Source organism: Prosopis cineraria, unplaced genomic scaffold (genome assembly GCF_029017545.1).
Source record: "Prosopis cineraria cultivar Desert tree isolate PC_DT_omini unplaced genomic scaffold, ASM2901754v1 PC6, whole genome shotgun sequence".
Lineage (NCBI taxonomy): Eukaryota > Viridiplantae > Streptophyta > Magnoliopsida > Fabales > Fabaceae > Prosopis > Prosopis cineraria.
The window spans coordinates 40,832,005-40,846,944 of NW_026555337.1; the positions used below are offsets into that span (position 1 = coordinate 40,832,005).

At 32.7% G+C, this 14,940-nt stretch overlaps 1 protein-coding gene across 3 annotated transcripts; it reads right to left on the minus strand.

The window, feature by feature from the left end:
• Positions 1–1,935: 1,935 nt before the first annotated feature.
• On the minus strand, positions 1,936–11,203 carry LOC129313126 (uncharacterized). Of its 3 annotated transcripts, none has more exons than XM_054956037.1 (9): positions 10,942–11,203; positions 6,332–9,270; positions 6,167–6,247; positions 5,089–5,241; positions 4,757–4,920; positions 4,306–4,453; positions 4,118–4,240; positions 3,171–3,258; positions 1,936–2,389 (listed from the first exon to the last, which is right to left on the minus strand). In XM_054956037.1, the coding sequence occupies exons 2-9, from the start codon at positions 9,068–9,070 to the stop codon at positions 2,196–2,198; spliced, it is 3,690 nt and encodes a 1,229-aa protein (XP_054812012.1). In that variant the 5' UTR covers positions 9,071–9,270; positions 10,942–11,203; the 3' UTR covers positions 1,936–2,195. The 3 variants fall into 3 exon arrangements, with proteins under 3 accessions (XP_054812012.1, XP_054812011.1, XP_054812013.1); XM_054956036.1 differs by having other exon boundaries at positions 6,332–9,275; XM_054956038.1 differs by having other exon boundaries at positions 6,332–8,932; positions 10,942–11,202.
• Between the last annotated feature and the right edge of the window lie 3,737 nt (positions 11,204–14,940).

The window sequence follows — 14,940 nt, forward strand, 5'->3', positions numbered from 1 at the left end:
TTCAGAATTGTACTAACTATAGAGGGATTAAACTCATGAGCCACACAATGAAATTGTGGGAGAAAGTAATTGAGCACAGGTGGAGATTGGAGACAAGTATTTCTGAGAATCAATTTGGTTTTATGCCAGGTAGATCAACTACAGAGGCGATTTATCTACTAAGGGGATTAATGGAAAAGTATCGTTGTAAAGATAAAGATCTACACATGGTTTTTATTAATTTAGAAAAAGCTTATGACCGTATACCAAGAGAAGTGCTTTGGAAAGCGTTAGAAAAAAAGGAAGTACGGATTGCTTATATTAAAGCCATACAAGATATGTATGAGGGGGTAAAAACTAGTATAAGAACACCTAGTGGTCAAATAAAGAATTTTTCTATAAAGATTGGACTACATCAGGGATCATCTCTGAGTCCTTATTTGTTCAACTTGATCTTAAATGTTTTCACGGAACATATTCAAGGGAAAATTCCGAAATGTATGCTCTTCGCGGATGATATAGTTCTTATAGCAGAGACAATAAAAGAGGTTAATTGCAAACTTGAGTTATGGAGGAGGACATTGGAGTCGAAAGGTTTTCGTCTGAGTAGAAGTAAGACGGAATATTTATATTGTAAATTTAGTAAAGGACTATTCGACAATAATTTGGAAGTAAAATTGGGAGACCAAATTATACCTCAAGTGGAAAAGTTTAGATATTTGGAAGCCATTATTCAAAATGATGGTGAAATCAGTAGAGATATTTCACATAGAATTCAAGCTGAGTGGTTTAATTGGAGAAAAGCTAAAGGAGTTATTTACAACCGTAAGGTGCCTAATAAACTTAAAGGAAAGTTTTATCGCACTGCTATCAGACTGGCAATGTTATATAGTAGTGAATGTTGGGCTCTAACGGGACAGCAAGAGCATAAAGTTGGAGTAGCAAAGATGAGAATGTTATGATGAATGTGCGGACATACACGTAAAGATAAAATTCGAAATGAGCAAGTACACGAAAAAGTGAGGGTGGCACCTATTGAGGAAAAAATAGTAGAAAATCGGTTGAGATGGTTTGGGCATGTACAAAGAAGACCAAGGAAGGCACCAGTGAGAAGAGTGGAACATATAACTTTGAGTCCGATTAAGAGAGGTAGAGGAAAGCCTAAGAGAACACTTTTGGAAGTTATTGAACATGATCTTTTAATTAATAATATTCCTAAAAGCTTGATAAATGATAGAGCCTAATGGCATCTTGCAATCCATACAGCCGACCCCACCTAGTGGGATAAAGGCTTGTTGTTGTTGTATGAAGTGTGTTATAAATATTGTAATTTATTTGTGGATGTGTACGAGAATTTTTCATGATTAATATACTTATATATTCTACAATTATATAGATGTATTCTTCGTGTTAAACAAATTTAAGGACTTGTGTCCTATGAATACAAAGCATGTATCAAGTGATCACAAACTTGAAGTGAATGAAAATCACTCCTTATTTTTCTCCTCTAATTTTTTCTTGCCTTATTCAATTCTCTCATCTTAATCTCTTACATTATTTTTATTTTCATAACAAGTGCACGTAGTTTTTAAAAAAATTGTGATAATGGATATCTAAAGCCCATATATATATATATATATATAGAGAGAGAGAGAGAGAGAGATCCATGCAACAAATTTGATGATGGATCCCATAAATTAAGCAAGCATTGAAAACAAAAAGTAAAGCATTTACACGGAAAGGAAAGCTTAAAAAAAAGGAAATAACAAATCTGACTTTTTACAAAACCAAATTCTACGCGTCTCATGAAACATATGCTTAACTAGGCTATAAATGAGAAATTGAGAATCAAATTTCATCACTATTCAAACTAGAAACAGTTTTGGAGCTAACATTATCAATCTTCAAACCAAAGCCAGATTAAGAATACGGAAGAGAAAAAAGAAACCAACAACAGAAACCATAATAGAAACCAAAGTTTCTATTTTGCAATTCTGCAGCAGTACAGATGCAACAAAAAATTTGCTCAGTATAGAATTAGATGAAAGAAAATAAATAGACAAAACCTACAAGATTCTCACCACCCCTGGTAAAATATTGCTTCCATGGGGTATCATTCAATGAATTAATTTGACAGTATCAATGGCCATTATATATATATATATATATATATATAAAAGGGGGTAGGAAAAACAGCATGGGTATCTCTTTTACAATCATTTAGCTGCTTTGTGGCCTTGTGCTTTGGATTGACTCGCTGCTGCTGACATTACACGCAAGCGACTAGTGATTTCGGAGAAGGACGGCCGGGCTGCAGGATTCGGCGCCCAACATTGCTCCATTAGTGTTCTCCATTCCAAATCACAATTACTTGGGATTGTTGGCCTTAATGTGTTATTTACTATCCCACCTGCATGGACAGAATTTTAGTAACATAGTATTTCGGAAGTTTAAATCTGTTATCATTCATGTATGTGTTGTCAGGCCTAACAATTGGATTCTTTGTGACAGTAAAACACAAAAGAAAATATTTCTTCCATACCACCATATAAGACATCTTTTAAAATTATTACTTATTTTAAAATATAGGGTATTAGACAGTTTTTATAATTGATTTTCCAACTATATCCTTACTTCATTCATTACTCTTTTTGAAAATAATGCATTTAAAATTTCAATTGTCATTATCAATGCACCTAAATAAAATATTTAATAAGAGTATAATTGAAAAAATATAAAAATTTTCAAAAAGGCGAAAGTTTCACCTAACTTTTTTTTTTTTTAAACCGTGAAATAGTTACTAACACCTATATTGTGGTCCACAAAGAGTAACTCTAAATGCTCAGACCAATTTTTACACACGATTCATTCTTTTTCTCTATCTATATCTCTAGTGTCCTATATGATTCACTTTCATGAATGCAAGAAATCCGGATTGATTTTTGAAATTGATTTGTCCCAAAACTCTTGTTGACATATGTCGAGTTGGCTATAAGGGTCAGGTGTTACTGTTTCATTTTGAGGGCTTCGCTGGCTTGTTCTTAGCTGTTGAGCATTATGTTTAGCTATGTCCAAAGGAATTGTGACTTTAAGCTATTAACAAAGATGTAGGAAACCAATTCAGAAGGATGCAACAAGATTTAAGCTGACGCTTTATGTAGATAAGTTAAAGAAAACAAAAATTATCATACCTATAATTGCACCATAGTGCATATTGGCATACGGCTCCTCACCCGTTAGAATCTCCCATAATACTATGCCAAAGGAGAATACATCAACCTACAAATCAAAAAGCAATTCATCAAATACTGCTTGCAAGACAGGATGATGAAGAAAATGAGAAATATAAGAAATAACCAACAAAAGGTTGTCATAATTAGTAAGGATTTGACCAATAACCCACAAGGTTGTAGTAACAAATCTCATTGCTGATATAAAACCCTTCTTAATGGGCAATCTATAAACATCTCTCTAAGCATTGAGCCCAGAGATACACCCTGGCCCTAATGAACTCCTAGGACCCAACACACCTAAACTTTTAGCAATTAAAAAAAGAAAAGAAAAGAAATATAGGAGATAAAGATGGCCACTAAGAAAACATCAGCTTTCAGGGTTTCTTTGCCAATGATTATTAAGAGATGAAAATTCATACAACCCCCAAATAAAATAAGATTTACAATGTAATGGAAGAATGAAATAGGAGAATAAGGGGTGGTTAAATGCTCAGAAAACACGCATGCACGCACAGGTATTTGAGCACTAACAGATAGTGAGAGGGAAGGGTGAGTCCTGAATACTGGAAAATGAGTTTGTCTAATATGAGAATTTCATCATGAGAGATAAAAGCCATTTAACATCTGGATAAGAGATCACTACAACTCAATTGCAATATATTTATTAGTGATCAATAGTAATTGGTTGCAGTGATTTGGCACCATATCATCTTAAATATGATCTCAGGCTCAAGTCTAGCAAATATAGAAAACCACCGGAGTAAACCTTATACCCATATAATCTGACCTGAACAAGCTTTGACTTAACGTATATCCATAAACTGGACAATGCTCAACACTATATCTATGTATATCCTTTAAGCAGCGGTAAAAACACATTACATGATCGACCTATCATAATTTACCTTTTCTGAGACTTTGTTGCTGCTGCCATTCAGCAGCTCTGGCGCCATCCATGGCAAGGTTCCTCGCACACCACCGGATACCAGGGTATTTCTTTTGATTTTTGACAACCCAAAATCTCCAACCTAAGAGCAAATTTATTAGTCTTCTCAAGACACAAGTTTTGAAATCATGATCACAGGATAAGTACCTTGCAGATTGGCCGTAAAGGATCTTTCATGTTCACAAGCAAATTGTCACATTTTAAGTCAAAATGCACAATATTTTTTGAGTGCAAATATTCCATTCCAAAAGCAGCATCCATGGCAATTATCAGCCTCTTCCTACGATCAAGATACCTGCAATCAAAATTATGCTAAGTTAAAACACAGCCTGGCAACTTCGAATCCATCACTTGAACACTTTGACATGATAAATACTTTGATGCCTACGGCTCAGGCAGCTACCTAATTTGAAAACTATCCAAAAGAAATAGGAAATTGGCATGCCTTCTATCAAAAAGAGAGAGTTTTTATCAGCACATGCCTATATTACTTACCGAATATAGAGCAGGAGCAAGCCTTGACCTTAAATGAAACGATTTGAATAAAATTTATTACCCAATGTCACAGGTAGAAAAAAACTAAGTAGAAATTCTTTACCTATCCTTGCGAAGTAATACATGCCTAAGCGAACCATCCACCATGAATTCAGTAACAGTGGCCATTGTTCCACCAGGTCCATCCTGAACCACACCATAAAATGCCACCACATTTGGATGATGAAGTTTGGAAAGTATGTCAGCTTCGCGCCAGAACTCTAGAGTCTGGAAAAAGGAAGGAAATATACTTGTACCATTAATGCTCTGATAAAGAGTTTGAGAGATGGAGAGCTTTTTCCTTTGTCCCCATGAAGGGGGGCTCAATAGGGCGTAATTAAAAATAAATAAATAAATAGCACATTTTATGCTGATAGGAATTGAATTGCAACTTACCAGTCTTTCTTGTTCAGATGATCGACCAGTGAAGCAGCTTTTCTTGATTCTTTTAATGGCAACATCGGTCCCCCGCCATTTTCCATGATAAACAGTCCCAAAGGTACCAGAACCCAGTTCCTTCAACTCTTCAAGATCTTCATTCTTTATGAACTATAAATTCCACAAGGCAAAGAAAAACATTTAGAACCTATCAGTACATATACAAAACATTTTGAAGCAAATGACCAGGAATTAACTATAGGCCCATCAATGATATTTAACACTTCAACCCCTGAGGGAACACAAGGCCCATCAATGTATAGAGATCTGTTAGATATTATTATAAAACTATTTAATCTTCTTAACGTCTTAAACTTTAGGGTTGAAGTGTTCCTTGGCATTGTATCAGCACCTCTATGATCAAACCTTGTGAAACCAAAATGGAAAATTAATTATAAGGCCTGTTTCAAAACTACTTGGAGCATAGTTTCCTCGACTACATGATGGCAAAAATGATTTAAGAATAGATCTATAAATGCATATTTGAAGAGTTGTATGATGAATAATTTTCAGAGGACTGAATTTTGTTTTTTTTTTTAAAAGACGTGCTAGGAGTTAAAGCAGCAAGAATGAAAATTGAAAATATATTAGGATACAGCTACCAAGTCACCTTTATCATTAATTTCAAAGAACACAAAACCATGAATAAAAAACAATTTCTACCGATTATTAGAAAGATGAAACTTCCCTTCATCCATCATGCAAGTAATCCTCAAAGGAGAACAACGAAACTATGAATTCAAAGTGTTTTTCCATTTAGGTAACTTAACAATGTTCCAGGCTCACAGTTCCATTCAGAGCAAAGAAACTACATCACATACCATATTTACTAAACAGTGAACCTATATTTACTTCGTTCATACAAATGAGTTGATCCAAAATTTCAACAATATGATAAGTGCACACCCCTGTAATCAAAGTACAGGAAAACTTTCTCGATAAAGCATTCTTTATACCATTGGGGGGAAAGAGAAAGAAGACAAAACAGAATAACTGACATCAAAGCAAAGAAGATATAGATACACAAGAATGATACCTGAAAGGTATTGATATCAACATCTCCTATAGAATGATCCAGAGGTGGTAGACTACTGTTTCTTTTTCCAAAATTGACATCCTAGATTGAAGCCATAAAAATATGTTGTCAAAAGAAAAGCAGATCTGAACAGATTCTGAAACCAAAAAGTCATCAGAAGCATACCTCATATTCTGATTCTTGTGCTCTTACGTTTCCCATCATAGCATCAAACTGCATGCTTTCAGTTTCCTTCATTTGGGAATGATTATGACCATAATTTGATTCAGCAGTTTCAGTTCCAATCATTCCCTCCCAGTCTTTCTGATTTTCTTCACCAAAGTTGGGGCGGGATTCTACATGATCTAGAGATATTCCATCAGTCATTACCGGTGTAATCAGGGGAATTTTATTATCCCCGGCTTCATTTCCTAGTGCAGGTGAGAAATCATGATGGTCCCGGTCAATCAAGGTCACATTATCAAGCCCTTGTGCCAATTTATGAAAATATGACCATGGTTTAGGTTCATGATTTTCCATGGCTATGCTTACACTAACTCCATCCTTGGTTAGCGGAAGTAGACTGGATGAATCTTCTGCAAGTGTTGCTTGAGAGTACATATTAGAAAGCAATTCACGGGGAAATCGATCATCAATATTAATAAGAACACCTTGTGCTTGCTTGGAAAAAACATTAGAGGGAAAATCTTGAGAAACATCATCAACTGGGTGCTCAGTAGAAGAAACAGGTAGTGCTTGTGTCACACAATCATCATTGGACTCCTTCCTAAAGGTGTCATTCCAATTGATCTCTGGAAGTTCGGATGCTGGATCATCATAATGATTAACGGAAGGAAGCTGCTGCAAAGTACTGTTTTTGTTTTCATCAAGCAGAGGCTTCTCCGGGTTATCTTTAAAATGACTTTCAGCTTCCAACTTATTAAACTGATCCTCATTTATCTCATCCTTACTTGCCTTATTGTCTGGCAAGGCCTGCCTCAATTCAGGATTTACATGTTCTGATAGCTTAAATTTTGTCTGACTGCTCTCATCAGGCACATGCATTGGCGGTCTGGAAAATCCATTATAAATAGCGTGGCCATCTGCATGCAATGGCTTTGCTGCAATGTTCAATTCCTCAGAACGATTGGTAAGATTTCTATTATGCATGTTGTCACCAGATTCTGCAACTGAACCCTGCGGCTTGATATCAGAAAGTAAATCTGACACAAGAAACTGAGAGCCCTCAGTATCATCTGACTTTGAGGAGCGATTCAGTGTCTCAGCTTGCTCTCTGGGAGTTCTTTCTGAATAGTAAACTCTCTTTGGAAGTGGAGGAGGTTGAAGACCACTCAGATCATATGGTTTGGACTGGGAATCAGCGTAAGCAGGAGCAAGTGCACTGCCAGATGTAGAAGAGGCTTCTTGATTATCCTGGTGCTGGTCTTTTTTTGCTGAAGGTGATGAAGGCATATGCCCCTCTTGTAAAGTAACAGCTACTGTATCCTCAGGAAAATTATTTTTCAAGTACCCATCAAATGGTTGAGAGGGGGCAACAGGTGGTGTTTGCATGGCTAAAACTTTCTCAGGGTCACTTCCTTGTTGAACTGAGCTATCACCCAAATTAGTCACCTGCATTGTCAGTATTTTGGAATTCTGTACTGGTAATCCACTAGGTAAATAGCCCTCATTTAAAGCTCCAGGTAGATTAATCATCCCATGAGGAGGAATAGTAGTAGGATCAGCAGAGTTCTGGGAAACATTAAGGTCTTGGTGAATTGGATACTGACTAACGATTTCCCCAAGACGTGCCATCTGATCAATATAGAAATGTGGATAGGTTTCATAAGCATTTGATGAAGTTGGTGGTATTGGCTGGGAAGACTGCATGGTTAATGATGAACTAATTTTACTGGTCAAGTGAGCTTTGTTGAAACCTCCAGTTTCTACAGCAATTCTACTAGTCTCCCTTTCAACATTGTGCCCGTCCAATTCGTGTAAATTATTTGCTAAAGAGCTCACACTAAGATGGGTTGAGTTGTTTCTTGGATCTAAGTCCATGCCATTGACAGCAATGACAAATTGGATCTCAGAATCATCATTCGTGACATTGAGACCAACCTGAGCATCCTCTAAATCATTAATTGAAAACAAAAACATCCTAAGATTTCGCAATCCTTCTCTATCATCCAGATGGTTACATTCTTCCATCATATTCTGCAAATCCTCATCAGATGACACTGATACCAAAGCATCAAGCTCTTCCCCAGGAAGCTGATACTTAAGTATATGAGTTTGATTATAGATTGATAATGTTTTATGCATCAGATCCTGCCAAGATATGTCTTTTCTTAAACGGATCATGCGTGTTTCACCTCCAACATACCTTAGCTTTCCATCACTTGGCCGAGGTAATATTCTACCACCAAAGCTGCAAAGAACTTTCATTGTGTTTGATAGATCAGAGCCTCCCAAAGAGGTATAACCATGCACAAATTGATTTTTGTCTTGATTGAATGAGGTTCTTGGTAATGATCGAACTGACCCATAATTGCTTCTGTCTTCATGTAATGACAAGTTCTTTTTATCATACTCTTTTGGACCCTTTTCAACCATTGAAAGCATAGAAATCTCTGATCCACTTTCAGATCCTGCATGACTGACACCTAGAATGTCTTTCAGTTTTATGTAACCTGATGTGCAATTGGGATCACCAGCATTTGGAAATCCAGGCTTCTTGAGATTCACCCTATCTCGCATGAACTCAAGAGCGAATTCCTCACCAGTCTGTATGGAGTAATTAAGAACAGGCTTAACATCCAATGTGTGAAGGTCAGAAGACCTTCTACTGGTATGCATGGCATCCAGATGGTCATGCATTATTAATTGTGATGCAGGCTCCAATTCCTCATTTCCAGATTCCATGGTATTGCATTGAATCAGATCTTTTTTTTTTTTTTAATAAAAGCAAAGTTTGTTAAAGAGAATGAACCACGAGGAAGTTCTAGACTTTCAGTAACTGAGCACTTTCAGTTCATAAAGAAATGCAAAAAGGCACCAGCGACATTAGAAACTCTCAATATCTACTTAATTTTCTTCCGAAGTGCAACTTAACTCTGAAGCAACTGTCCTGTGAACATAAGTTAATTAAGACAAAAAAAAAAAAAACAAATGATGTTGCTAATGAAAATTGTAAATGATGCGTCCATAAACAAATATGAATGTTAAGCGGCAGAATGAGAAATTGTAATAAAATTATTTGACAAATACTATTGCTACTAAAATCCTATATTGGGAACCTAGATCAATAATCAATATCATAATTTTATTAAAACATCATTAACAACTTTGAGTTTTGAAAGTGAATGATTTGTTTTTTTTTTTTTTTTTTGGGCAGTAGACTGGCTCCATCTCATAAACAACTCAGGCCTATTATGTAAATGGGATGTTGGAGTACAAATGAGAAATTGGATATAATCTCTCAAGACACATAATCCATTACTAAGATAATCCCAAATGAGTACTAAGATATCCATGTGAGATTATATAATCATAAACCGTTTTTGCCTCGGAATGACCTGTACAGCTATTTAATGAAAATAGTTAATGGTAAATACACCGCTCCAAAAAAAAAAAAGTACAAAACGGAAGAAGCAATTTGAATTTAATGATATATACATTACCCAAAAATTGTCACTGTCCAAATTTATAATTTTTTAATATGTCAGATAAAATCCAAAAGAAATCATACCAAAAAAATATTCAAAGGAAAGAAAACTTAAGAAGCTTGAGAAGTTTTTTTTTTTTTTTAATTCAAGTTGTTATTTACAAATTTATCACAGGAAGTTATAGTATATCAGTGGTTGTCCAATATATGCAATCATAAACATGAAATAACAAATTAACAACGACAATGACAACAACACAAGGTATGGAGGCACTCTGAAATCATAGGCATGGCAGATAGTTGTCATATCCTTCGCAGTTCTTTCTTCATTAAACCCCCTCCACTCATTTTCTCTTCTAAATCTAATAAACGTAACAACATTTCAGTAATCTTCCATTAAACCATCATATAGATTATGTAATCAGATTTCAGATCATGACTCATGAGTGTGATCAAGTAATGCCAGGTAGAAGCTACTAACTTTTGCAACCCTAATGATAAGTTGAATGAAAACAGAGCGACAGAGTGGATCCCCTACAATTGATGCTATCATATAACTTGTAAGACTAAAGGAACACATTCTAATGCATCATTGAGACACTGAAGCAGACAGATGTCTGAGAAAACAATCTAGGAGGGGTAAGTTAATAAATAAATTGCACATATCTAAGCTGCAAGTATATATAATCCTGAAAACGAAATTTCATGAGCCGTGTGGCTGTCACAAATGCTAGAAATCATTTATTGATGAGCAATTTAAGGAAGCAATTTAGTCAAAGACTCAAAGAAATTAACACCCCACAAAATGGAGCGTATTTATTAATCATTATCCTAACAGAAAAGGAAAAGTTAGCACCAATTAAAGAAATATTTGAATAAGAAAATTGAGCAATCTAGAGTCATCGAGAAACTCCAAATATATAATCATATTCCATTAATCTCCACCTTAATTCCATAAATTCAAGCTCACCAATCTAGGGTTCTGACTCTAACTTCTACCAACAAAAGCACCAGAGACACACGGATTACAGGTAAACTTCACATTGAAGCAAAGGGCGTCAATATTAGAAAGCGCAAAGATCGCAAAACCAGAAAAAAGAAAACAGAATATTACAGTGAATCAAGCTACCTGATGAAAGAACATTTTTTTTCCTTTCTCATTGTATCAGGTCGTAGCTGCCGCTAGATTTCTCATGAAGCTCTCAGAGGAAGAGCCATTCCAGCAGTTCCGAAACAAAGATAATGCCAAAGCCAAAATAAAAATTCAAACTTTATTGTTGTCACTCACTTTCTTGCATTACATTTGTCTCAGTCTGAGTCAACTTGAACCCTTTCATAAGTGAATGATGCCCTCTCCCCGTCCATCTCTATCTATCCCTACCAGGATCACCCTCCTTGCCTGTGCCATTAATCTTTCTCTTTCCGCGTTTAGTCAAACAAGAGAAAGTAAATTTTTAAGTTCCCAAAATACCCCTCATAATTTGTCGTTCTTACTGAAATACCGGGATCAGTTCTCCTAGCCCCAGATAGCAAATACGGGCGCAGCAAGGCACTGCCCATGACTTGAGCTTTAAGAAAGTTTAAACTTTAGACAAGAAAAGGGGCAAGAAAAAAAAATAATTAATTTCTTACAATTAAAAAATAGATAACAATAATTTGTTGAGATTTAAAACTTTATGGGGCACCGCACTAAAAATCTTAGACAAAATTTCTGTAATGAAAAATTAATGCTAGATAATTTAGAATAATCTCTTCAATTTGAATTTTAAGACACTTTCAATTATATTTCATACACCAAAAAAATTTAGTTACCTTCTTTTTTAAGTCAATTCAGTTACTTTCTTATTTTTATAAAAAAAGTAACATGTATTTTTCTTTTTGCTCTTAATTAGAAAGAAATTAGAAACAGTAAGAATCAAATAATATTTTCCATCCTACAAGAAACTCACGTTAATTAATATAAGAATAAAATTAAAAAAATAATATTTAAAAATGCTAAGTGTTTTATATTTTAAATCAACTTTGGATAATATATATATATATATATATTTTGTATGGTGTACCCGGAGGAAAGCAACCATGCAACCACTTGTTGACACAATTGGCCCAGTTATGGTTTTATCCAAGTCCCAAAGCTGCAATTTCGACATATAACGTGTTGACACGTGTCCAATTTGCATTTGCCTCCATGCAGCTTGAAGGAGAATTCAACCCTACCCAGTAACGCAGAGTACAACTGTTAAAGGGTTGTACTGACCTAATGACTGGTTTTGATTTCGAATTTTGAATGCGTAATTGTGTTAAATATTTGTTAGAAAATTTCGCCTTCAATGTGGTTTTACCTTGCTTGGCTCAAAAAAAAAAAGAAAAAGAATTCAACTATTTTTTATCACATCGTAAAACAAAATTGTCATATTAATGTTTTTAATTAAGAGTACTAATTAATTAACAAGTTATTAGCTTAGAAAGATATGATATACCTTTTCTTATCTTATTTATAAGTCATTTCTAATTTTAATATATTTTATCAAAATCAAGAAAAATTTTAAATTTTATTAACTTTGTCTTAATATTTATTAAGTTTTTACATCTACTTTAATAAAGACAAAAAGGATTATTTTTAAAAAAAATTAATCATTTAATCCTTATAGTTTTGATATAGTTATAGCTTAATTCCTAAATTTGAACTCATTATAACTCAATTTTTAAAATTTTGACTTAGTTATAAATCAGTCCATGAACTTTGTCTCTTACAATTTGGTCCCTAAAGTGTCAATCTCTTAAATATTAGTTCTTATATTTTAAAAAATAAAATTATAAATATTAAAAATGTTTTAAAATTTATTACTAATATTTTAAATTATTAAACCCTTTTAATTTTTATAAATATTATAAACATTAAAAATTTAAAAATATTTTTAATTTTTATAATTTTAATTTTTAAAATATAGGGATTAATATTTAAGAGATTGAAATTTCAAGGACTAAATTATAAGAAGTAAAGCTCAATGACTAATTTATAATCGAGTCAATACTTCAAGAATTGAGTTATAATGAGTCAAAGTTAAGGAACTGAATTACAATTAAATCAAAACTATAAAGACTAAATGATTAATTTTTTTATTTTTAATAAATTTTTCTAACATTTAATAAAAATAAAAATAATAAAATGTCTTATAAATAGTACCAAAAATAATATTTTTTCCTCTATTTTATAAATAAATACAGCAAAATACATAGTTAGCAGCCACAGCACTAAGAGTAATAGTAACACTAATTGCAGCAGCAGTGGGAGGAGGAGGAGGAATTATAGAGATGTGACAATGTGACTAGTCGGCATTATTATTAATTTTGCATAAATGTTGCACTTAGCATCATTATAATTAGAATACTAAGTGATTTAGGGTTTGAAAAAATCCCACCATTTACCAAAAGTGTGTGTTATTATGATTTTTATTTTATGTATAATATAGTGATGATTCAAAATATTAAACACATGATTATAAAAACATTATTAAGATAAGATTATGTTTTCTACTTGAAATACTATTCTTAGCATTTTTAATGTACATTGTAATTTTTTAATTTATTTTGATCTAAAACTTCATTTTTATATAATATTTCATTCTTAACATAATATTTATAAGAAAATAATTATATGATCCTTGGGATTGTTATTTGTTAATACCCAATACCACATGTGCTTTTATCAATTCTGTATAATTAAACCTATATTTTGAAGGAATTGTTTCGTTATTTTCATTACAGAATGCAAACTCAAAATAAGTTACAAAATTTCAAACTAAAAAATTACATGACTTATAACTTCTATGAATATATCAATATAATAGTTCAAAACTTCACATATTTCTTTGCTGAAATTATTTTAAAATCAACAAACATCCTCGACTCAAATTCAAAGTTTTTGGGTAGAATTAGGTTTTCCTCATTTTCAAAATTTATATTCGGATCTAAGTTGAAAAGTCAATCTAGATCGTATTCCCATCCCACCTTTAAAATCTCATACTTGGCCAATAAAGAAACAGAGTTTTTTTTTTTTTTCTGCCAGAAGAAGAATTGCTGTCTACTGTTACTGTCCAATTCTAATACACACATAAATGGTAAAATTTTTAGATTACTTATTTTATATGTAAAAAGATTTGTTTTTTGCACAATTTAATTAAGAGTTAAGAGCATAATTTCATTTATAACAAAAATAATAAATAGACACATAATTTAACGTGAAACTTCAGTCAAGGACCGCAACTTTTTTTTGGTATGAAAAACTTCCATAATCTATGAGCCAGACAACTTTATTTTGTTTATTCTATATTCCAATATTGGATAAAAAATTAGGAAGAAAAGGAAACAAGAAGAAAAATAGATTTTTCTTATTTCAAGTTCCATGTTTCAATATTAATATCAAGTTTGACATGTAAGTATAAAATTAATTGTGTTAATTTTTATATTAATATTATTAATATCATTTGTATTACATCAATGTCCTTCTAAAAACGTAAGAACCAACATTGTTGATAAAAAAAATATAAAGATAAAAAAAAGTGAGACAATATATATTAAAATTTTAAAAAAATATAGAGATTAAAAGTAGTGTTATTTTAATTGTAAAATAAGAAATATAATTTAATAAAATATTTTGAGGATATTGTTTAGTCAACAATCAAAGTAAATGGCCCAGGGCTAACCGGCCTAATCAAGTTGCTCTCTCATTTAATGATATTCTTTTTTTTTCCCCATAAAGTATTTTGAAGTCACTTTCAAAATCGTTCCCTTTTCTTCCCATTCCTAACATAATAGCAAATTCATAAGGCATATTTTACTTTTTCCTTACTCCATTTATCCATATTTAAGAGAATTTTTTTGGCCAATAAGAGATTAGGTCAACTACTATAACTAAGTCGTCAATTGAAAAATTTTATAATAATATTAAATGTTATAATCACCGTTAAATAGTAATTTTTGTGAAAAGTATTTAAGTAAAACTCTAAATACAGATAGATTTCCAAATTCTTTTCAACTATAAGACTTGAATTTAATATTTTTTGTTTGAAGAATATTAAATTTTTTTCACTCAATTAATATCTAAATATTTTAAATTCCTAAATAC

Coding starts and splice junctions, on each gene's coding strand:
- LOC129313126 (XM_054956037.1), bottom strand. CDS start 9,070: ATGGAATCTGGAAATGAGGAATTGGAGCCTGCATCACAATTAATAATG. Junction 6,248..6,331: donor CACAAGAATCAGAATATGAG/GTATGCTTCTGA, acceptor GCTTCAATCTAG/GATGTCAATTTTGGAAAAAG. Junction 4,921..5,088: donor CATCTGAACAAGAAAGACTG/GTAAGTTGCAAT, acceptor TCCTTTTTCCAG/ACTCTAGAGTTCTGGCGCGA.